Source organism: Corvus kubaryi, unplaced genomic scaffold, assembly GCF_017639235.1.
Source record: "Corvus kubaryi isolate FWS band 111438036 unplaced genomic scaffold, C.kubaryi_AGA036_p1.0 37142, whole genome shotgun sequence".
Classification (NCBI taxonomy): domain Eukaryota; kingdom Metazoa; phylum Chordata; class Aves; order Passeriformes; family Corvidae; genus Corvus; species Corvus kubaryi.
The window spans coordinates 335,458-357,966 of record NW_024581036.1 but is presented as its reverse complement, the minus strand read 5'-3'; the positions used below and the strand labels follow the sequence as shown (position 1 = coordinate 357,966).

The following is a 22,509-nucleotide window of genomic DNA, read 5'->3' as shown; positions in this document are numbered from 1 at the left end:
GCAAGGCATTTTGTCTTACTTAGCCCCAATTCATAATTTTTAGAAAAAATGGGCACAATAGCACAATACAACACAGTTCTTAAATATTTTTGAAAATGATTCCACATAAAAACCTCAAAAATCAGAGGCAGGAAGCAGGCAATAGTGGAACAGCTGGGAAATGGGAGCCAGGTTATGGAAGAACAAACATAAGATAACTTTCCTGTTGTATAACTTACATCTGAACATATTATGCACTGATGCTGAAGGACGAGTTGTTTGTTTACTACAGAAAGACTCTACATCATAAATACAGGTACATAGGAACAACGGGGATTTCCTTTTCTCTCTTCTGTTTGTCTATATTGGGATATAAACTGTTCAAGGATCAATGCCTTTTCTCAGTATGGGCACTGCCTACTTTTAAGAGGTCCCACTGTTAGCCACAGCCTGCATGCGTTAAGGATGTACTTGGCATTTGGGTATAAACTAGAAGTAAGTAGAATTGGATCCTACAAGGTTGTTGGTGCTTGCTCTGCTGATCTCTTAGAACCATAGAATCACAGAACTATTTGGGTTGGAAGGGACCTTAAAGACCGTGTAGTTCCAACCCCCTCTGCCATGGGCAGGGACACCTTCTGTTAGACCAGGTTGTTATGAGTTCTGTCCAACCTGGCATTGAACTCTTCCAGGGATGGGGCATCAACAACTTCTGTGAACAGCTTGTTCCAGGGCCTCACCACCCTCCCGGTAAAGAATTTTTTCCTAATATCCAATCTAAACCTCCTCTCTGTCAGTGTGAAGCCATTCCCCCTTTTCTGTCACTCCATGCTCTTATAAATAGTCTTTCTTGTCGGCTGCCTTCAGATTCTGGAAGGCTGCACTTAGTTCACCCCAAAGCCTTCTCTTTTCGAGACTGAACAATCCCAATTCTTTCAGCCTTTCCTCACAGGAGAGGTGCTCCAGCCCTCTAATCAACTTGGTGTCCGTCCTCTGGACTTGCTCCAATATTTTAGAGCTGATACAGCTGTGGGATACAGAACTCAAAGGCGGTTTGCTGAAAAATTGAAGTCTTTCAGCCCTGTGGTTGAAAGCAAAACCTTTTTCTCAGAGTTCAGGCCCCTAAGTCCCTGGTCCTGAGGTACCAAAAGACAGCTGGAAACACGTGAGCTGGTTTGACTCCATAAGGTGCACCACAGGACTGACCCCATAAGTGAGATGGGGCTCAGCCTGAGCTCAGTCTGCACAAGGCTGTGTGAACAGACTCCAGCAGTGATTCTCCAACACTGTATGTCTCTGTGCTCTCAACAGAGGGAATCCATGGCTGTAGTATCTGGCAGCCACTGTCTGGCTAATTTGTTGCTGGACTCTGGTGGTACCTTTCATATGTACAGGAAAAGCTGCCTCATTGAGCTCTGGGTGTGTGTGGAGCTTTCTGCCTTTGCACAGCAGCCATGGAAGTTTGCTGTTCCTCTTGGCTGAGGAGATTTTGATGCATTACACACCCTTGCTTATGTTTCTCTAGCACAGAAGTTTGCCCTCAGCAGAGCTCATTGCCTGACAGGTGCTCGTCCAGGATCAATCCCTGCAAGTGTTGTCACATCCTCCTGCACGTGATGTAAAGGGCACAACAGTTCTGGAATTGAAAGTAAAACCTTTACTTCCAGCATCATGTTAAGCAGTGTGATCATCCTCTTCTTTTAAGGAGATCTATTATGTCTTTACACTTATGGAAATAATTTTTGAGGTATAGAATGGGGTTATAAATTGTAATAGCCTCGAAATAGAAAGCGTAAATTTTGTCAGCAAATGCATTAGTGCAGAAGTTGAGATTCTCCTTATTGTGTTTTTCATTGCCAACAGTGGACAGCAATGAATAACATGATGCCGGAAGTAAAGGTTTTACTTTCAATTCCAGAATTGTTGTGCCCTTTACATCAGAGAAAGGGTGATAGAAAATGAGGACGAGGAACTGTGCGCATTTTGGCTGGCTATATAATCTGTGCCTCCTGCAGTGCTGGCTGTTAGCGTTCCTGGTGAGTTTGTCTGATTTTTTCCAGTCACCAGGATTTTCATAGGAAAGGGGATATTACAATGGGGATTTAAGAATGCACTAGGACTCTTTCAACTTCCTCCGGTTTTTATTTCACTGCTCCATCCTGCCCTAGTCTTATGTCACAATGTTATCAGCTGTTTATTAGTCCTGTGTTGGGAATTGTCAGTATCAAACAGGATCTGAGGCAGGCCTTGCTGAATCCCCATGGCATAGACACCCACCTGCCCTGGGATGGCTGCGGGCAAAGCCTGTGGGGAGGTGCAGGGCCTCACCCTGAAAATGGTGAAACCTCAACAGATCAGTGCTCACTGGCCCATCTCAAACTTCCTGCTGGAACGAAGACCTTTCACATTAACTGAATGTCACCTAATGCTCAAAGCCTTTGCAATTTGCAAAAAGTTGCCTCTACATCTGCAAATCTAAAAGCTGAGTGCCCTGTGAGGTTACTGGTGAGATGGTGGGCAGTAACAGGCAGTGGTGATTCCTGCTTTGTCTGATGTGTGTTACCTGCAGTGGCTGGGAAGCTCAGATTTCACCCAGAATTGCCCACTGGAGCCTGGTGAAGCAGTGAAGGGTGACATTTCCTCTGCAGTTCCAGGCTCAGCTGTCACAGGCTCAACTGAACTGAGTACTTGGCTGTAAAAGAGGAGGTAGGACTGATTTCTACAGGATGTTTAGGCCCTCAAGCTGCTGCAGGATTCTTCACATAGCTTCTGGCTTATAACAAAAGTAGTTACGAGTTAGTATTATTTTTTAAGTGTGTGGGGGAAAAAAGCACAACAGTTCCTCCTGAACCCACAATATAGTGGTTTTCCACTTCTGGCAGCTTGTAGTTATTTTAAAATTTGCGAAAATTGTGGGGTATTTTAATAAAGTAAACAAAGCTATCTGAAATGAGTGCTCTGAAAGGAAAACACTCCTATTTTTACTAAAACCCTAAACTTCAATAAGGAGACAAAAGTGTGTATTCTTTATGGGCACTCTGGCCTCAACTTGACCTCAGCTAGCCCTATTTCTTAATAACATACACTATGCTGAATTGGGCTTTCATGAGTTACAGCTTAAGCTATTAAATATAGAACATTTGGTTTCCCGGGAACTACATCATTTTCAAATAAACAAGTGTTTTGAATATATACATTACTGGGGAGAGTCCTCACAGGAAACTCTTCTCCCAGATGAAAGCTAGTCAGTTTATTTTGTCTCGTCTCTGGAGAAAGTAAGAAAGGTCTTGTTTCCCAGAATTAGGTTTGGAGTTGCTACTGAAGTAGGAAGTTGAACTTAATGGAGTCTATCTACTCAAACACTAATTTAAACAGAAAAAAAATATCTATTTGTAACATGATAACTGTTTTTTTGGGAAAAGATTAGTTTCAAAAACTATCCTATTTCTGGAAATTCCTTCCCTTTTTCTGATTTTAAAATGCATTTTTTAGGCATTCTGAAAATGGAAGAAAAAATTCATTCAGTTTGAAATAGCTCAAATTCCTGAAGGAAAACTTGAAGTAAAAACCAAGTAAAATGTAACTGAAACATTTCATTTGACCTAGTCTGAAATACTTAGGGGTTTTTGGTATCTTGAGTTTGGATTGAGAAAACATTCAGAAACCGTGTAGGACCTGGCAAGGTGATCTCTGTCAGCTCTGGGCATCGATGGTCAGTGCAGTACAGCACTGTTCTGCCCAGGGGATTCCTTCCTGGTTTAGTGCAGCCCAGTAAGGAAACACTAACTCGTGTTTCAAAAGCAGCATGACTGCTTTGCCTGGCCCCTGATCCCAGCTGAAATCCTTCATGTTTCAGCAAGGCTCATTGGCTCACAGCATGGGATACGGAATCAGCCTGGGATTCTACTGCTGCTGGAGCTGAGAGGGTGCCCATAGTGTGAGGGGACCACTCCAGTAGCCATCCATGTACCCAGCATGTGGACAATGCCAGTCCATGTTTTTTTAGAAGCAAAAGAATAATGTAATTAATAAAAAATGCGATAGTAGGAAAAAAGTTAATAGTCAAGTGGTTACAGGAAGACTTGTGTCTTTAGCTGTATTTATTGCCACATTGTTTTGTTCCAGCCCTGCTGCCTGCATCCTGTGTCGAAAGAGCCATGAAAATAAAGTAGGATTTCTTGTAAAGCAGCCAGGCAGAATGGATTAATGACAGGATGCACTTGCAAGTGCCCATGAATCCCAAACCCAGCTGAGAATTGTGGTGGCTGCTGTAAGCCGTGAGGCTGGCCCTATGTGCCCATGTGTTCTAGACATCAAATGTTGGTGCTGGTGAGCACTGAGCCTTGGCTGAGGGTGTCAGTCATTGGCAGGAGGTTGTGTGGGAATGCATCCTGAGGAGCTTATGCAGGATGAGCAGGGCAATGCATGTTCATGGGGTCCCAGGAGAATGGAGGTTGAACGTTTCTGCTGTGAACTGGGCTCCAGACTCTTTATGAATTGCATAAATGAAGGGTGACATACTTGCTGAATATAATGGTGTGAACTTTGTGACTAGAAATTCTTTACACATCTGTTTTGGAGAGAAGATTTGAGCCTGCCCTTTACAGCCTCTCAGGGAGCCACAGTATGTTTTGGACCCTCTACCCCAGCTTGAAATTCTCTTTTATGGCATCCCTCTGCCCAATCCAAACATTCTGTTTAAAAATGTGTTACCTGCATATAGTAAGATATCTGTGCCTGAATATTTATCAGCAGAACCCACCTGTACACTACTGCAAATAGACAAGGGCTTTCATGTAACTGGGACGGCAGGAGAAGAGGCTTTGTCAGTATTTTCCTCATTTCCTTATTAGATACAGAAGTCAGAGCTTGGGGATTTTTTTAGAGAATCCAGAGACTGAGGCTCTTAAGGACTGGGGAGCTATCACGCTGTAGACTATTTGGACAATTTTCCTACTGGCACACCTCTGTGGCTGACATGACTGTGGCATTTGTGGGACCCATGTTCCGTAAGCACCTTTAAATGAATTAGGTATTTCTTACCAAATGCCTGATGATAGGCAAAGGTCACTTGAGTTTGCTGCTCTTAAGAGTTGAGCAAGGACAAGAGAGAAGACATGTGGAATGAAGGGAAAATACTGAAGGGGGCAAGGCTGGATATGGATGTGCTGGTCCCAGCCATCCTGGGTTCTGGGGGTGATAATGTGACTACTGGTGAGTCCTGTTTTACAGGGGAATAGCCTCTTCCTGGCTGATTCTGGTATCATATTGTCTCTGGCATAGCACATTGCTAATTTCTATAAGTCATCAGCAGGTTACTAGTTTTTCCGCAAAGCAGGATGCATACTGAAAGGAATTATATGGCAGGTGTAGTTGTTTCAGCAGTCCCTGGCCTGGGAGGGACTGGTCACTTTTGTGAGCAGTGACTTTGGCCAAGCAGAAAATCAAGTGATGCTCTGTCTCGGTTTTGAAAGACAGGTGTTTGCTAAGGAAGGCAGAAGCCTCCCTTGAAGTGGCAGATATAACCCCTTTTCCCTCTGAGTTATTATATTTTGAAATCAAGGGCCTTTAGGCAAAGATGTGGGAAATAGGAATAACAGTTCTTTACTATACATACATATATATATATATATATATATATAACCAGTCAAACAAAACAACAACAACTATGGCAGTAACAGCAAACACAAACCCAGTGCCAGCCTTCTCGGCTGTCAGGCCCTTTCCCCTCGGGTGCAGTTCCGCTCGCAGCCGGCAGGGGCGCTGGCGGCTCCCGGTGAGCAGGGCAGGTGCGATGGTTCCCCCGCGGCTGCAGGGGGCGCTCCGGAGCGAGCTCGGGGAGCACGCGGCTCTGGTGCCTCGGGATCCCGGGAGGGATGGAACAAAGGCTTCACAAACCGCTGGGCAGCCGATCCCGGGCTCTTGGGAACAGCAGGCTGGGACGGCAGGCTGGAGCGGCAGGCTAGAACAGCAGGCTGGAACGGCAGGCACAAACACAAATCCCAGGTGGCAGACGAGATGTATCCAAAAGGGGAACCCCCCGGAAGTCCAGGCAGGCAGGGTGAGCACGGCTACAACGCAGTTGAAAGCTCGAAGCAGCAGCGGGGCAGGGCGGCCACAGCCCGGCCTCCAGCAGGGCAGGGAAAGCGGCTTTTGGGATCCCGGCGTTGTTTCCAGCAGAAAGAAAAATGGCCGAAAAAAAAAAGAAGAACCCGCAGCTCCTTTCTCTGCAGCTTCTCTCTCCAGACGCTGAGAGTGAACTGACCCCACACCCAGGTGTAAACAAAGGAGTAGCCAGGCCCGCCCCACCCCCCTTTTTGTCTTTCTTAAGTACAGCTATTTGTCCCCTAGCAACATGCATGTGGGAGAAAATTCCTTCCACAGGAAAAACTAAAACTAAACTAAAACCCCAACATTATCCACCCCGAATTTTTTCCCATACTAACATGTTACATGAAACTTAACTTTTTTAACCATATAAATCCATGCATCACCCAAATTATATACAAATATACATGCTGATACTGATACAAGTACCGAGCCATGGGTAGTTCACCCTAAAACAAGGTCCCCTTGAGGTAAGCATCGGGTCTCTCCATCCTTTTGCATCACCCACCAGGTGCAACCTGGTCCCTGAGCAAAAACGACCCCACGGATGGGTTTGTCTTTGCTCAAGGCAGACTTTACCCAAACAGTTTTTCCAAGCATACCTCTCATGTGCACCACTGGAACCTTATCCCTGTCTGTTGTTTGTAGGGGTTCGGATTGGGCAGGGCCTGCTCAGCTGGTGGAGCCTCGAGTGTTAACTAACCAGGTGGCTCTTGCTAAATGCACCTCCCAGTTTTTGAAAGTCCCCCCACCCAGTGCCTTCAAGGTGGTTTTAAGCAGTCCATTACACCGCTCAACCTTCCCAGCTGCTGGTGCATGGTAAGGGATGTGGTACACCCACTCAATGCCATGTTCTCTAGCCCAGGCTAGAGGCTGTTCTTGAAATGAGTCCCATTGTCAGACTCGATTCTCTCAGGGGTGCCATGCCTCCAAAGGACTTGCTTTTCCAGGCCCAGGATGGTGTTCCAGGCAGTAGCATGAGGCACAGGATAGGTCTCCAGCCATCCAGTGGTGGCTTCTACCATTGTGAGCACATAGCGCTTGCCTTGGCGGGTTTGAGGCAGTGTGATGTAATCAATCTGCCAGGCCTCCCCATACTTGTATTTGGACCATCGCCCACCATACCGCAGGGGCTTCACCCGCTTGGCCTGCTTGATCGCAGCGCATGTCTCACAATCATGGATAACCTGGGAGATACTGTCCATGGTTAGATCCACCCCTCGATCTTGTGCCCACTTATAGGTGGCATCTCTGCCCTGATGACCTGAGGCATCATGGGCCCATTGAGCTAGGAACAGCTCTCCTTTATGTTGCCAATCCAAGTCTATCTGGGACACCTCTATTTTCGCAGCCTGATCTACCTCTTTGTTGTTACGATGTTCTTCATTAGCCTGGCTCTTGGGGATGTGAGCATCTACATGACGGACCTTCACGGATAGCTCCTCTACCTGAGTGGCAATGTCTTTCCACTCCTCAGCAGCCCAGATTGGTTTTCCTCTGCGCTGCCAGTTTGCCTTATTCCACCTTTCCAGCCAACCCCACAGAGCATTGGCTACCATCCATGAATCAGTGTAGAGGTAGAGCTTTGGCCACTTCTCTCTTTCAGCTATGTCCAGAGCTAATTGGACAGCTTTGAGTTCAGCAAATTGGCTCGATCCACCTTCTCCTTCAGTAGCCTGTGCAACTTGTCATGTGGGGCTCCATACAGCGGCTTTCCATTTCCGGCTAGCACCTACAATTCAGCAGGAACCATCAGTGAAGAGGGTGTATTGTCTTTCACTCTCTGGTAGCTCGTTATATGGTGGGGCTTCTTCGGCACGTGTCACCTGCTCCTCTTCTTCTTCAGAAGATAACCCAAAAGTCTCACCTTCCGGCCAGTTCGTAATTATTTCCAAGATCCCAGGGCGACTTGGGTTTCCAGTTTGGGCGCGCTGCGTGATGAGGGCAATCCATTTGCTCCAAGTAGCGTTGGTGGTGTGATGCGTGGAGGGAACCTTTGCTTTGAACATCCACCCCAGCACCGGTAGTCGGGGTGCCAGGAGGAGTTGTGCCTCTGTGCCGATTACTTCTGAGGCAGCTTGGACTCCTTCATAAGCTGCCAAGATCTCTTTCTCTGTGGGAGTGTAGTTGGCTTCAGATCCTCTGTAGCTTCGGCTCCAGAATCCCAGTGGTCGGCCCTGAGTCTCACCAGGCACCTTCTGCCAGAGGCTCCAGGACAGACCATTGTTCCCGGCTGCAGAGTAGAGCACATTCTTCACCTCTGGTCCTGTCCTGACTGGGCCAAGGGCTACGGCGTGAGCGATTTCCTGCTTGATCTGGGCGAAGGCTTGCTGCCGTTCAGGGCCCCAGTGGAAATCGTTCTTCTTTCGGGTAACCAGGTAGAGAGGACTCATGATCTGGCTGTACTCGGGAATGTGCATCCTCCAGAAACCTATGGCGCCTAGGAAAGCTTGTGTTTCCTTCTTGTTGGTCGGTGGAGACATTGCTGTGATCTTATTGATGACCTCAGTGGGAATCTGACGTCGTCCATCTTGCCACTTTACTCCCAGGAACTGGATCTCTCGGGCAGGTCCCTTGACTTTGCTCTTCTTGATGGCAAAACCAGCTTGCAGGAGAATTTGAATTATTCTCTCTCCTTTCTCAAACACTTCGTTTGCGGTGTTCCCCCACACAATGATGTCATCAATGTACTGCAGATGTTCTGGAGCCTCACCCTTTTCCAGTGCAGCCTGGATCAGTTCATGGCAGATGGAGGGATTGTGCTTCCACCCCTGGGGCAGTTGGTTCCAGGTGTACTGCACGCCCCTCCAGGTAAAGGCAAACTGAGGCCTGCACTCTGCTGCCAGAGGAATGGAGAAGGCATTGGCAATGTCAATAGTGGTGTACCACTTCACTGCTTTCGACTCCAGCTCGTACTGGAGCTCCAACATGTCCGGCACGGCAGCGCTCAGCGGTGGAGTCACTTCATTCAGGGCACGATAGTCCACAGTCAATCTCCATTCCCCGTCAGACTTGCGCACAGGCCAGATGGGGCTGTTGAAGGGTGAGTGGGTCTTACTGACCACCCCTTGGCTCTCCAGCTCGCGGATCATCTTGTGGATGGGGATCACAGCATCTCGATTTGTCCGATACTGCCGGCGGTGCACTGTCGAGGTGGCAATTGGCACTCGTTGCTCTTCCACTTTCAGGAGCCCAACTGCAGAAGGATTCTCTGATAGTCCAGGCAGGGTGTTCAATTGCCTAATGCCCTCTGCCTCCACAGCAGCAATCCCAAATGCCCACCTGAGTCCTTTTGGGTCTTTGTAATAGCCATTCCGGAGGAAGTCTATGCCCAGAATACACAGGGCCTCTGGGCCGGTCACAGTCGGATGCTTTTGCCACTCCTTCCCAGTCAGGCTCACCTCAGCTTCCAAAGGGGTCAACTGCTGTGATCCCCCAGTCACCCCAGCGATGGATACAGGTTCTGCCCCCACATGTCCCGATAGCATTAAAGTACACTGTGCCCCAGTATCAACCAATGCATCATACTTTTGTGGCTCTGATGTGCCAGGCCATCGAATCCACACCGTCCAGAAAACCCGGTTCTCCCGTGCCTCTTCCTGGCTAGAGGCAGGGCCCCTCTAGCCCTGGTTATCATTCTTTCCCTGGGCGTACATGCTCGAGGTCCCTTCAAGGGGATCCGACATATCATCTTCCCTTCTGTAATACCTGGCAGCTCGGTCACGGGAGGCTGAGGCTACTTTCACCTTAGCGGAACCCCCTCGGTTAGTGCCTCCCTCCTTGAGTTCACGCACCCGCGCTGCCAGGACAGAAGTGGGTTTCTCATCCCACCTTCTCATGTCTTCCCCATGCTCACACAGGAAAAACCACAGCTCAGCTTGTGGGGTGTACCCTCTCTCTCTAGCGGGGGGACGACGGGCTCTGACTTGGAGGCCTGTGACTCGCACTGGTGCCACACTGACCTTCCTCATCTCCTCCCTCATCTCCTCTTTCATTTCTTTCATCTCCTCTTTGAGGTCCTGGACCACAGCAGAGACATGAGCTTTCAGCGGGCCATTGATCATGCTGTCATAATTCCTGAGCTTGTTGGCAACAGAGCCCACTATTTCTCGGGTATTGTCAGCATCAATCGTTGCAATGAAGGTGGTGTATTGTGATGGCCCTAGCCTTGCCAGGTTCCACATCATCTGTCCTGTGCACCTGACCTTATCGGGGTCATTATCATGCTGTCCATCCCTCCCAAAGAGTACCTCTAATATTGCCACCTCTCTTAGCTGTTGGATCCCTTCCTCGAGTGTCTTCCACTGTATTCTATGATGATACTCCTGCATTCTTTCTTTGTGAATGAACCTTTCTCTCACACTCATTAAGAGCTGCTCCCAGAGAGAAAGGGGCCCTGGCTCCCTCACAAATATCTGGTCCACACCTGGGTCCTGGGTCAACGATCCCAGATACCTTGCCTCACCACTATCCAGTTGCACACTTGTGCCCATAAGGTCCCAAACCCGAAGCAGCCAGGTGGTATAAGGCTCACGCCCCCGTCGCACAATGTCGTTTCGCATAGCACAGAGACTGTCGTACGACAGGGACTCAGTGATGATTTCTGGCTCTGGCTCTCCTGCTGGTTGTGAGGGCCCTGGTTGCCCATCATCATTAACTGGTCATACTGATTTGGTCTTCCACTTCCTCCTTTGCACAGGGGCGACTGCTGCTGGCTGTGCTTGTCCTTGTGGTTCAGCTGAAGCCTGGATGGTTGTAACATCCATGGGTTCCACTGCTGCACCATCGGACTCACCCTCTTTGGGGCAGGGAGAGGGTTTTTCACTAGCTGAGGAGGTGTATTCCCTTAGCAATTGGCATATCTCCTTGCGCACCTGGCCCATCTCCTGGCACACCTCCTTGCACACCTGGCCCATCTCCTGGCACATCTCCTGGCATATCCCCTGGCGCACCTGGCCCATCTCCTGGCACATCTCCTGCATTCCTTTTGCCAGTACCCCCACCCAGTTTGGTTAGTCCATTTCTAAGGTGGACTGTTGGGCGGTATCAGTCTGTGGGGCGGGATCTCTAGTGTCTGGGGCCGTGTCAGGTTCTGGGGCAGGATCAGGCTCTGGAGTAGGATCTCTAGTCTCTGGGGCTGGTGTCTGGGTAGATATCCAAGCCAATCTCAACTTATCCTTGAGTGCTAAATAGAGTAGGCCTACCAGCAGCAGATGGTTAGTATTCAGAGGGAATTTAAACCCTTCAAAAATTGATGGGGTGGCTCGAAAGAACTGGTTGAGGGGTTGGGGGAAAACTTCCCCTGGTGTCATTTCCTCACAGAAGGTACCATTGTTAACATAACCCCAAAAACATGTACTCAGTGTGTGATAGCCGTTTATCCATGTGCCCACATTCCGGAGGAAGTTAAAAACCCATGAATTCCTCACCTTCTCGACCCATAATGCAAGCTGGATAACAGCAATGGTAGCCTTAGTCAGAGGACCCATATTCAAGTAAGGAGCTGCAAAGGGGAAGAATATAGCTACGGCCACATGCCACTCGAACCAGGGTAAACTAGACCACATAGTGCTGCCTAACAAGGTTCCTATATCTAGCACACAAAATTAAGTTATCCAGGAACTGTTATTCCTTTTTCACCTCTCTCTCTTAATGCCCTCAGGCCCCACATTGGGAGCCAAGATCTGTCTCAGTTTTGAAAGACAGGTGTCTGCTAAGGAAGGCAGAAGCCTCCCTTGAAGTGGCAGATATAACCCCTTTTCCCTCTGAGTTATTATATTTTGAAATCAAGGGCCTTTAGGCAAAGATGTGGGAAATAGGAATAACAGTTCTTTACTATACATACATATATATATATATATATGTGTGTATATATATATATATATATATGTATATATATATATATATATATATATGTATATAACCAGTCAAACAAAACAACAACAACTATGGCAGTAACAGCAAACACAAACCCAGTCCCAGCCTTCTCGGCTGTCAGGCCCTTTCCCCTCGGGTGCAGTTCCGCTCGCAGCCGGCAGGGGCGCTGGCGGCTCCCGGTGAGCAGGGCAGGTGCGATGGTTCCCCCGCGGCTGCAGGGGGCGCACCGGAGCGAGCTCGGGAAACCTGCGGCACCAGTGCCCTGGGATCCCGGGAAGGGATGGAACAAAGGCTTCACAAACCCCTGGGCAGCCGATCCCGGACTCTCGGGACCAGCAGGCTGGAATGGCAGGCTGGAGCGGCAGGCTGGAGCGGCAGGCTGGAACGGCAGGCACAAACACAAATCCCAGGTGGCAGACGAGATGTATCCAAAAGGGGAACCCCCCGGAGGCCCAGGCAGGCAGGGCGAGCACGGCTACAGCGCAGCGAAAGCTCGAAGCAGCAGCGGGGCAGGGCGGCCACAGCCCGGCCTCCAGCAGGGCAGGGAAAGCGGCTTTTGGGATCCCGGCGTTGTTTCCAGCAGAAAGAAAAACGGCCGAAAAAAAAAGAAGAACCCGCAGCTCCTTTCTCTGCAGCTTCTCTCTCCAGACGCTGAGAGTGAACTGACCCCACACCCAGGTGTAAACAAAGGAGTAGCCAGGCCCGCCCCACCCCCTTTTTTGTCTTTCTTAAGTATAGCTATTTGTCCCCTAGCAACATGCATATGGGAGAAAATTCCTTTAACAGGAAAGAAACTAAAACTAAACTAAAACCCCAACATGCTCTATTTCAGATTTAGCTTGGATGTGCTGTGAGTGGTGGTGGGCATTTCCAGGGACTCTCAAGGTGCAGACCTTCAGGCAGGCCTGGAGGAAATGACAGCAGGGGATGTCTGGAAAATCCCCAGCAAAGCAAGCAAAAAGCTTCCTGTTTTCAACTACTGAAAGACTCTGCTATACTTAATTCCCCTTTACTCTGTGACAGGTAATTTGTGCATTCCAGATTGCTAATGGAGATAAGTGGTTTAGAGGTGACTTAAGAGATAACAGGTTTAAAGCCTCTGGGAGATTTTGCTCAGCAGTTGTATTGTGTATAGGAAGTGCATGTATTACGGGAATGTGTGTGAAATGGGCTTCTCAGTATGATCCTGAGCAAACCGATGTGGTTCTTTCCAAAACAGTGCCAGTAAAACTTCCAGAATGTGCCATGGGATGGGATCAGTACCGCAACACTACTGCTTGGCTGGAATGCTTTAAACTGGGGAGAAGGAAGAAGCAGAAATCCAAAGTATGGTACAAAAATTTTTTTTAAAAGGTGGGGAACACTGCCTAAATTGTGCTGCATTCTCTGTCATGTTTTCTCCCAGGTGGAGGTCTTCAGGCAATGTTTTTATACCATTTGTATTTATCTTGGATGTGTCTGGTGGCACATAAGCCACAATACTGGAGCTGTGCCTTCGAGGATGTGTTGTAGCAAATGTCTTCTGTGTCCCTTCCTTATGGTGCTTTGGGCCTTCTAATCTCAAAGACATCCATATCAGTGAAAAAAAACACAGCTTAAGCTAGTTTCCAGGGTACTGCACAGCTTGCTCTCGACTTCTCAAAGGTAACTTCAGTGCACTTGAAATTAGAGATGACATAGAGCCAGCTGATTACAGAAACCCGTGGACTGACCATAGGCTAACATGGCTTCCCCCTGCAGTGCCAGAGCAGCTGTTCATCCTGAACCATTGCTATTCTCTTGCCATTGTTTTAACTGGCACACTGGGAAAAGGCTGCACTTGGTTACTACAGGATTATAGAGCTACGCACCATTGTTACATCATGGCTATGCTGGGAGTGTATGTTCAACCTTATCATTAGATGCAGGAGCTGAGAGACCTTGGTTTTGATCCTGTCTCGGACAGTAACCTGCTTTGTTACCCGCAGAAAATCTCTCAGTCTACAATCCTGTCAAAGGGGATTTTTACTTTTTCAAGAGAATCATCTGGAATTTTATTGGCACCCTTGAATTGTATAATATCACATGGATGATAAGAAAAATAAACTCACCCCAAGGCAAAAAAAGCGATACATTTTATTGTGTCTTATTTTGTATTTCCATCACACCTCTGATATACCAAGTTGACTCTTGGGTATAGGATGTACTGAGGAAATTTTCTGTCTGCCTAGTATATCACAGGAAAATCTTCAGGATAAACAGAACTGGTGTGCCCATACAACCATTTCATGGATGTCTGAAATAGCTGGGACCTCCTAAAATACTGTAGTACATTGCTATGCCAGCATCTTCATTAGCAGTGAGTCTTATGACAGCGTTTCTTCTGGAGAAAAGAATCCTCAAGTGAGACGATGGACCCAAACCAATCCAGCAGTTCTTGCTTTCTAACCCTGTCTTGTATGCTCATATGTCCTTAATTTCTTAGTAGCAGAAGACATCCCCCCTGCCCCATCAGTAATGCGAAAGCCTCGTGTGTTGTCCTTTGGAAGGTGGTTGTTTCATCTACCTTGTATGTTCACCTCCACACCATGCGTGGGCTATAGCTCTGTTACGGTCCTGGATGCTGTAGGGAAAGGAAACCCACCTTTAATTTTGGACGGGAGAGCCTGGAAGCCAAAGCAACAATGAGCTTAGCATGGATCAGCATATGCTGCTTTCCTTCTGTGGCGAATGTCAATAGGCTCCAGAAGGATAGGGCTGAACAGCAGCAGCTGAGAAAATGCCCTCACTGCTGCTGAGTTGAAGTGTGTCCCTGGAGTGGGGCATCAGAGACCTGAGGCCAGTCTGTGGTGTGTACTCATGCCAGGCTTGTCCAGATGTGCAGCATCCTGAAATCTATGCTTAGCAAAGCTGAAGTGGCTCTGGCTAGCTGTCAGTCTCGTTGTGGCGCTTTGTCCTAACACCATCCCAGTTCGTCAGGCCCTCTTCTTCCCTCCTCTCCTCCCTCCCTTTTTCCTCCCTCTGAATCACTGTGATGACTGAGGGAAAGATTCTTACACTTGTTGGTTTGCAGCAGCTTGGTGTCAAGGCATTTATAAGGAGACGAAAGGCAATGACTGATTTTCTGTGTTGATTGTGTCTGTCACTCATGACTGAAAGCCCTTTGCAATCTTGGCACATCCTGGCTTTATTTGCTGTGAGAGATCTGCTTGGGAACAATCTGATGTCAACACACACTCTTGGATTTGCATCCATGAGCTTACTCAGGGTTAGGGCTTGTTTTAGAAAGTGCTGTTAGTCCAAAGACAAATTAAATGCAGTTTAATAAGATGCATATAGTACAATACCTGTATTCTGAAATAGGTTAATCTTTTTTCTGCTGTTCACTGAAAAAAAAAGAAATTTTAATAACTTCCTTCTTTCAATGTCTTGGCTCTGAGAGGTAAGGGGAATGTAAAGTAGTGTCCCAAATGGAAAAGTCTTCAGTTTCCAATGGGAGCTGGTGGTGCTACACCACAGTATAGAAACATATGAAGTATGTCTTCTACATGTGTGATATTGAGGTGAGGATGGCATGTACCTAACAGTTGGAAGATTTCTCAGTCCCAGATCTTAAATAAATATTTTCTCTTGGATACCAGCTTGTAGGGTTGGTGGTTTCTGTTTCACTAAATGACTATTAGACAGTCCCTGTCCAGAGTCTCTAGTGAGCTTTTCCTATCCGGCATGTGAAGATACAGCTTGTGCCCATACAACCATTTCATGGGTGTTGGAAATAGCTGGGGCCTCCTAAAGCAAATGCAAGGACTGTAGTACATTGCTATGCCAGCATCTTCATTAGCAGTGAGTCTTATGACAGCCTTTCTTCTGGAGGTAAGATTCTTCAGTGGAGGGAGATGGTCTGAACTGTGGCTGAAGTGTGGGTAACAAGAGGAACTCAGCGACTCTCTCTGCTCTCCTGAGAAACTGAGAAAAAAAATAGGCCAGCAATCCATCTTGCAAGTCTCTTAAGCTATCATAAGAATTTATAGGAACTCATTATACAATAAATTATCGATATAAAATAGCAGGTGGTATATCTTTCAAGCAATATGTATTAAAATTCAACATGACAAGACCAGGAAAACAGCCCCCAGACCTATCTTCAGTGAGTAACTACAAGGGATGTAAGTTGTGGTTAAGAGAAGTGGAGTGTTAATGATAGGTCTGTGCCAGTAAACACAACAAAATGCCTCAGTGGTAACTGTTATCAGAACGATTTCCTTCCCTGCTAGTTACAAAATCATATAAACTATTAGAAACACCATTTGTAAAATCCAGACATCACATTTTTCCATCAAATGTAGCAGTTGTCTCTGTCTCTGAGGTTCCTGAAACAAACCATGGGGTCCTAGTTGGGCTGCTGAATACAAGCTGTGAAAATGTTGATATGTTCATTTTATCCTTTGCTTTCCTTGTCCTTCTCTGTTTCCATTCTTTAATCCTTAGTGGCAGCCACTAATGTAGCCAAGTTACTTCTGCATCAAGAGGATCAGGAAACTGTTTCTCAAGCCAAATGTGCTGACACTGCTATCCTTGATTTTCATTAATGATTGAACAGTGTCTCCTGTCTGCTGTGTATTTCAGGCCGCACTTAGCCAAGATTCTGGGATGCTGAGACAGCTTTTCATCTTCCCCATCTCTTCCTCACAGTCATAACCAAGTCAGACATTGTCTCCTCTGCCTTCATGACTGTGAGCCGCTCACACTGGCAGTAGCAACCCCAAGATGCTTTTCCCCATGAATAGACCTTTCTCAGCTTGCAGGGTTTTAAAAATTGCTTTTAACCTATTGACAGATTTGGTGTGGATTTTTTAGTGAAAGCGAGTCACCAGACAAGCAATGGGAGTTAAGAAGTGTTGGGAGTAATCCAGTCATTTTAACGCACATGAAGTATAATAGTTTTTGGAATAAATAAATTTGTGATGGTACCATCAGCATCACTTGTTTTTGCATCATTAAAACCTCTTCTAAATCAGCTTGGTCAAAAGGGAACATGTCCGTACTGCTAAGCCGGCTTTCAGAGGCAGACATGTTCCAGGAGTGAGAGAAGTACTGAGTTATGTGCTGCCCAAAACTAACTCAAACTGGTGGTGAAAATCTTGGTACAGGTTTTTCCTCAGTCAGTGTGGCTCTGGAGTCTTGATTCCCAAGTTGAGGCAGCATCTACTGCAGTCCTTTCTGAATTTCAGGGCCACATCTGCAGCCGTGGTAAGCTGCTGACTTCTGCTGATGGTCAGTAATTTACAGCACCACAACCTGGCCTCTGGTTTGCCTCCTTTAGCTGCAGTGGTTTAAAGACATTTGCTCTCTGCATCAACCCTAGCTGAAGTTCCGATATAGTTGACCTTCATTCCCTAGCAGTTTGGAAATTGAATAATAATAAATGTGTAGTGAATTGTGCCCTGCAGATAACCAGAATATGTTTTCTGGATCCCTTTGAAAAATGTCTGTTATTTTAAGCCTCTGCTGCCAAGGGGAAAGCATGGGGTACATGAAAAGTACGGAGGAGGAGAGCGTAGTGTAAAAGAAAGAAGCTATGGGGAAAGGCTTGGTGCTAATGGATTGGATCCATTTGCAGCATTGTTGGGCAAAGCACTAAATGCTGAAAAGTAATTTGTGGCAATTTAGGCTTTTATCATAGCATGTATGTTGCTCTTGAGGTATATATAGCAAAAGGCAAGCTCCCAGACTGAAGAGTTTGTAACCTTAAATGTGCATTTCTGCAAGCAGCTTGGTGAAGCAAATAGATGTCTGCAAGGCAGAGTCAGGGCCTCACGTGGATGGGCTGACCCCTCAGGATAACAGCACAGCTCCTTTCTCAGGAGAACAAGTGGAACAGCTTCAGAAAAGAATGCACTTAGTCCTTACAATTTTCATTACAGATGACTCTTCAGAACAGGTGTGTTGTTGGTTAGGTCATACAGAAGTGTTTGAACACACACAAAGCCTCAAATGAGAGAGTAAAGAAGATCCTGAAAAAGACAGATATATTTTTTTAAATTAGTACAATGTACGAACTTATCAATCCTCTTGGTTTTGAGAGTTCTATAAGAGAAGAAGTAGGAGTAAGTGCGCATTACTGAAGAACAGATACAAATACCTTGTGCATAAAATAGAACCTCAGTTCTCTGTTGTGGATGTGTATGTATATGCACACTGGGTTTTTGCTATCAGTTTTTGTAGGTAGAAGTCAAGGTATTTACCAAAAAAAAGGAAAGGCAATCCCTAATGGATACAGCAGGGGAAGTAGTATGCTCAATCCACAGGCAAATGGCAGAGCCAGAATGAACAGGTTTCCTTGACTGTTTGATGCTAGGTCACAGTGCATCCACCCTAGAGCTGTCCAGCCCTTTGTTAGTTTGCATCAACAGAGAATCTGTCTGATGTACTTCAGTGAAAGAAAGTGTGCTGAATGCACTTACCAGGCTGCATTTGTGGACAAGACTTCAAGTTTTCTTCATTGTGATAAGCTTGCATATCCTGACATAGGTTTCCATATCCAAGATTGACAGTATTAATCACAGCTTCCCATTAGGAGTGAAAAAACCGCTTGTCTGTTTTGTGCCCTTTCACTTCTGGAAGGTGTCGCTTGGAGCAGCCAAAGTGCTGTCCCCTGCTGTCCTGGCTCTGGGGCGTCAACAAGCCAGCACGTCCCTTCATCAGAGCACAAAGCTTTTCTAAAGACACTGCCAGTTTTGAGTACTTCCTTATTGGGACAGTTTCTTCTGGATTTCTCTCTCAAGCAAGGGGGTTTGGGAGAAATACAAACATAAAGAAACCCTTCCTAACACATTCTGTTAGCACTGTGACTATTAGAAGACACTTACAGGAAGTGGAAAACCCCATTAATATATGTGGTGCCACATTCTGACCAGGCACTTAAATGCTTTTTGTTTAAGCGCCCTGAATGTGAAGCTGTGGGCATCTTGGTGTGGGTGGGTGTCTCTTCTGTTCTCTAGCGGAAGAACCTTTGAATCATCTCATTTTCTTCCCTGTCAGCAAGAGGTGGAAATGCTGGTAACAGCCTGTCTCCAGCAAATTTGTGGGACAGCAAAAACGCTGCCCACTTCTGGCATCTGTATTTTGATTGTCTGGTATTTTTGGTATTCTGCTGGTGGCTTAAACATACATTTATTGCAGTGGACCTTTAGCAGAGAGCTGATCAAGGTTTCAGTTCAGACTACTGGGACACTTGTTTAATGGTGGTAGGATAAATAAGAAAAGTGCAAAGCCAAGTTTGTTTTTGGTAAAAGTGCCATGCAAGTAGTAGGTGTCTCCATCCTTCTATTAATGTCCCTATTGAATGCCTCTCTCTCGTGCACTTGCCCCTCGCAAGAGGGGTGTTCCACCTCCTCTGGTTCTGACTATGTGGCCTTATGTTGCAGTGGTGACACATCAGAGGGTAGTTGGGATGCTGCATGCTGAACCTTTGGCTGTTGAGAACATTGATCTTCCTGCTGAGCCAGAGAAAATTTAATTAGCTTATTTTAACATTGATCTTTGTCCTGTGGGTTGGTAGAGTTGGTGCTGGCTGGAGCCTCATTTCCACATATGTCATTTACTGTAACTAATTATTTATTATTATTATTAAGGGAATGGTGCACTCTGCTGACAGCCTCTGCAGTAAGGTGGAATAGTCACTTTTCATTTATTTGCTGTCAGAACCATCTGAAACCTTTTCCCTTCAGGGCAGTGAAATCTTTCTATTCTTGTTGGATGCTAACTGGGCAAACTCGTGGAAAGCTGTAGTTAGCACAATCCCATGCCAGTGATCTGGTACAGACAAGGTGACTAATTAAGTGAGAGAGGATGACAGTCCAGGAAATAAAAAAAACCTGAACTGCTCTCTAGCTTAAGGTTAGTTGCCTTTGTGAGTATGCATTACGATTCTCTCTGATTTCATATTTACATCTTACTTTTTTTCATTACCTTAATATTATCCTTCTTTTTAATTTGGTTTAGTTACGTCTCTAGTTCCTGGGAATGCCTGCCTTTTTCTTGCTGAAGCTTTAAAACAGTGAACTCCCAAACAAAAGCATTAACTTGAGTCAGATACCCTATACAGGGAATTAATTTCTGAACAACTATAGTCAGAAAAGTTACAAGTGTCTTGGCCATGTGAAGCTGCAGCCTTAAATATAGATGATAGTACTAGCTGGCCCCATAATACTTGGGGGATACTCAAGGACCTGTGGCAAGAGACCCGTTTTGCCCAGATTGAAGCCACTTGGGTGTCTGTCTGCTGCTTGCACCTGTAATGTTTTCCCCAGTGTGCTCTGGTCAAAGACTTAGAGAAAGGAGAGAGGATGTACGGTGAGGCATGCGGAAGCTATTTCAGCAAACTAACTACATTTACTGCCCAGGCATTTCTCTACGATTAAAGAGGGTTACAAAAAGGGCAGTAATATCTGTGGTAACCTTTGCTACTTATCCCAGGTAAACTTAAGACCCTCTGGTACAACTTAGGCAAGAAAAACAATTTAAAGCAGAAATTGTAGTAGTTCCCTGCCTTGGTATCTTGAGCTGTTTTTAAGTGTCATATGGGAAGTCAGTGAGGGACTCTTGCTCTTCTTCCATTACTTTCTGTGTATCGTAGCAACCACTTTCCTCGTTCCTGCTTGGGATTTCCCTGCAGTAGAGACTCTGCATATAGCAGCTCTGACGGGTCTCCCAGTGGAGGGAGTCTGGCTGGAATTGTGCTGTGCTCCATCTGCCTTCCCTGCTTCCCTGATGGACAGGTTTTTGGAGCCAGTGCCAGCTTTTTTCAGGGCTGGCCTAGGGAATAAGCAGCTCCTTGGTGGTCCCAAAGCAGACTGGACATAGCAGGGAATCTGAATTAATGGGACTTGGGAAATAAAGCTGAGAGAAAAAGGCTCGGACAGAAGTGTACACATAAGATGTAAGGACATTTTATAGTCCTTACAGTGTTGAGTTTATGCTAAATTTGCTGCATAGAGACTAAATAGTGAACATATTTTTCTATTTCTTTATAGGAACAGAGCGTTTCCCTTGTTCAACAACCAGACACAGCATCCTATCACCTGCTTACTCAGGTATGACCTTTTAACTCATTAGCATGGTTTAACAAGGAGGCTGCTTCAACAAACTAAGAAGACTTGACGAAACTTCTGTAGCTCCTGGAAAACTTAATTTTTCTGGGGCTACTTCCTGGTTTTGCAATACTCCTATTTTTAAAAAATAGGAGTATTTTAAGTGGTTTTTTTTTTGAAAAGCCTCCTGCATCTGATGGGAGCCACAGTATCCATTGTCAAAGCAGCTGTCTTGTTTTTGGCTTAGCAAGAACCTGCTTACAGCCCTGGGTGGAAAGGGCCTGAGATGGTGGTGATAAAAAGGCAGAGCATCTGAGAGAGGTGACAGTGCTCCTGCATGCTGCTCTGGTTTGTCATGTCCTGCCGCTGCACTGAGTCGTACCACAGAAAAGATGAGAATGATTTGGCAGGTACAATGCTTCCAGGTCTCCAGAAACAAAAATGATTGGGTTGGATCAAAGAAATACACTTTTTCTCCTCTTTGGGAAAGAGAAAACATTCAGGAGACTCCTGTCCCAGAAGAATAAAAAGTGTTAGAGAGAACCTGTGGTGCCTCTGTCATGTAGATGAGCAGATACATGTTTTGTCAGTATATCTGTATGCACATGTATTCATTTCAGTTTGATTTTCAAGCAAACATAGTTGCTGTTCTCACAAGCATGAGTTTAAAATGCTAAAGACAGAATACTGAACTCCAGCAAATGGGAGCAGAGTTTGATTGAAAAACTACATCTGAAGCATAAGGAAGAAATGCAGTGTGAGCAAGGTGGCAAAGTACCTAAGCTTCTGCAGGTATAACTTGAGCAGAGCAGGGGGAAATGCTGCCATTATTTTGGGGGGAAGTGGTGTGTTTGCTCTGGCCTTGCAACACAAGCAAAACAAGGGTTTCAGTGAGCACAGATGCCTGTGCAGGAGATGCCTGTAGAAGCTCATGTAAGGCATAACAGGATGGTGGTCCCCTTCCCTGGGTGTCCTCTCAGCCCAACAAGCTGGAGGAGGTTCAGACTCTGCATCCTTTGAAGAGTAGCATGAGCATATACATGAGCATGGAAGTTTTATTCAGCTAGTAAAAGTACCTACTCTGCCTTGTCACTAATAAAAAGGAAGGTGCTGGATTATGGCCGTTTAGGACACATTTCTTTTGTGAGATCATGCTTGAACAGTGATCAAAGTCAATCTCCCATATTCTCTTAGAATATCCTGGCAGTCAGTGCAATGCTTCTGAGGCTACCAGGATACTTAACAGTAAAAAAATGGAAGGATCAAGCACAGGTTTAAGGGAAGGCAAGCTGATACTACTGGATGAAAAAAGGTAATAGTGTATGCTCTCAGATTTGTATGGACATGCATATAATGCACTTGTGTGTGTTTGTATTGGGTACAAGGCTGGTTTTGGACTTGAGCTATTATAAACCCATAAATCTATTCATTTCCCAACCATCCCCTAATTTACTTCTGTGTGCAGTGTCTCCTG

The 22,509-nt window shown here is 46.1% G+C and overlaps 2 protein-coding genes across 50 annotated transcripts in view; one reads left to right on the top strand and one right to left on the bottom strand.

The window, feature by feature from the left end:
- The window catches only part of MAP2 (microtubule associated protein 2), a 245,487-nt gene that overhangs the window by 121,501 nt on the left and 101,477 nt on the right, over positions 1-22,509 (top strand). For 43 of the 49 annotated variants that reach the window (XM_042021393.1, XM_042021398.1, XM_042021397.1 and 40 more), the window contains one exon: positions 20,979-21,038. The exons of 3 other annotated variants lie outside the window; for them this stretch is intronic. Coding sequence is in view for 6 of the 46 variants with exons in the window: in XM_042021411.1 (XP_041877345.1) it covers positions 20,979-21,038 (60 nt within the window). In the remaining 40 variants the exon portion in view is untranslated. Of the gene's footprint in view, positions 1-13,229; positions 13,318-20,978; positions 21,039-22,509 lie in introns of those variants that run through there. 3 more of the 49 variants (XM_042021416.1, XM_042021401.1, XM_042021402.1) reach the window with 3 other exon arrangements.
- Positions 9,613-11,838, bottom strand: LOC121661335. Its single transcript, XM_042021450.1, has 2 exons — positions 11,040-11,838; positions 9,613-10,994 (listed from the first exon to the last, which is right to left on the bottom strand). The coding sequence occupies exon 2, from the start codon at positions 10,647-10,649 to the stop codon at positions 9,708-9,710; it is 942 nt and encodes a 313-aa protein (XP_041877384.1). The 5' UTR covers positions 10,650-10,994; positions 11,040-11,838; the 3' UTR covers positions 9,613-9,707.

Coding starts and splice junctions, on each gene's coding strand:
- LOC121661335 (XM_042021450.1), bottom strand. CDS start 10,649: ATGCGAAACGACATTGTGCGACGGGGGCGTGAGCCTTATACCACCTGG.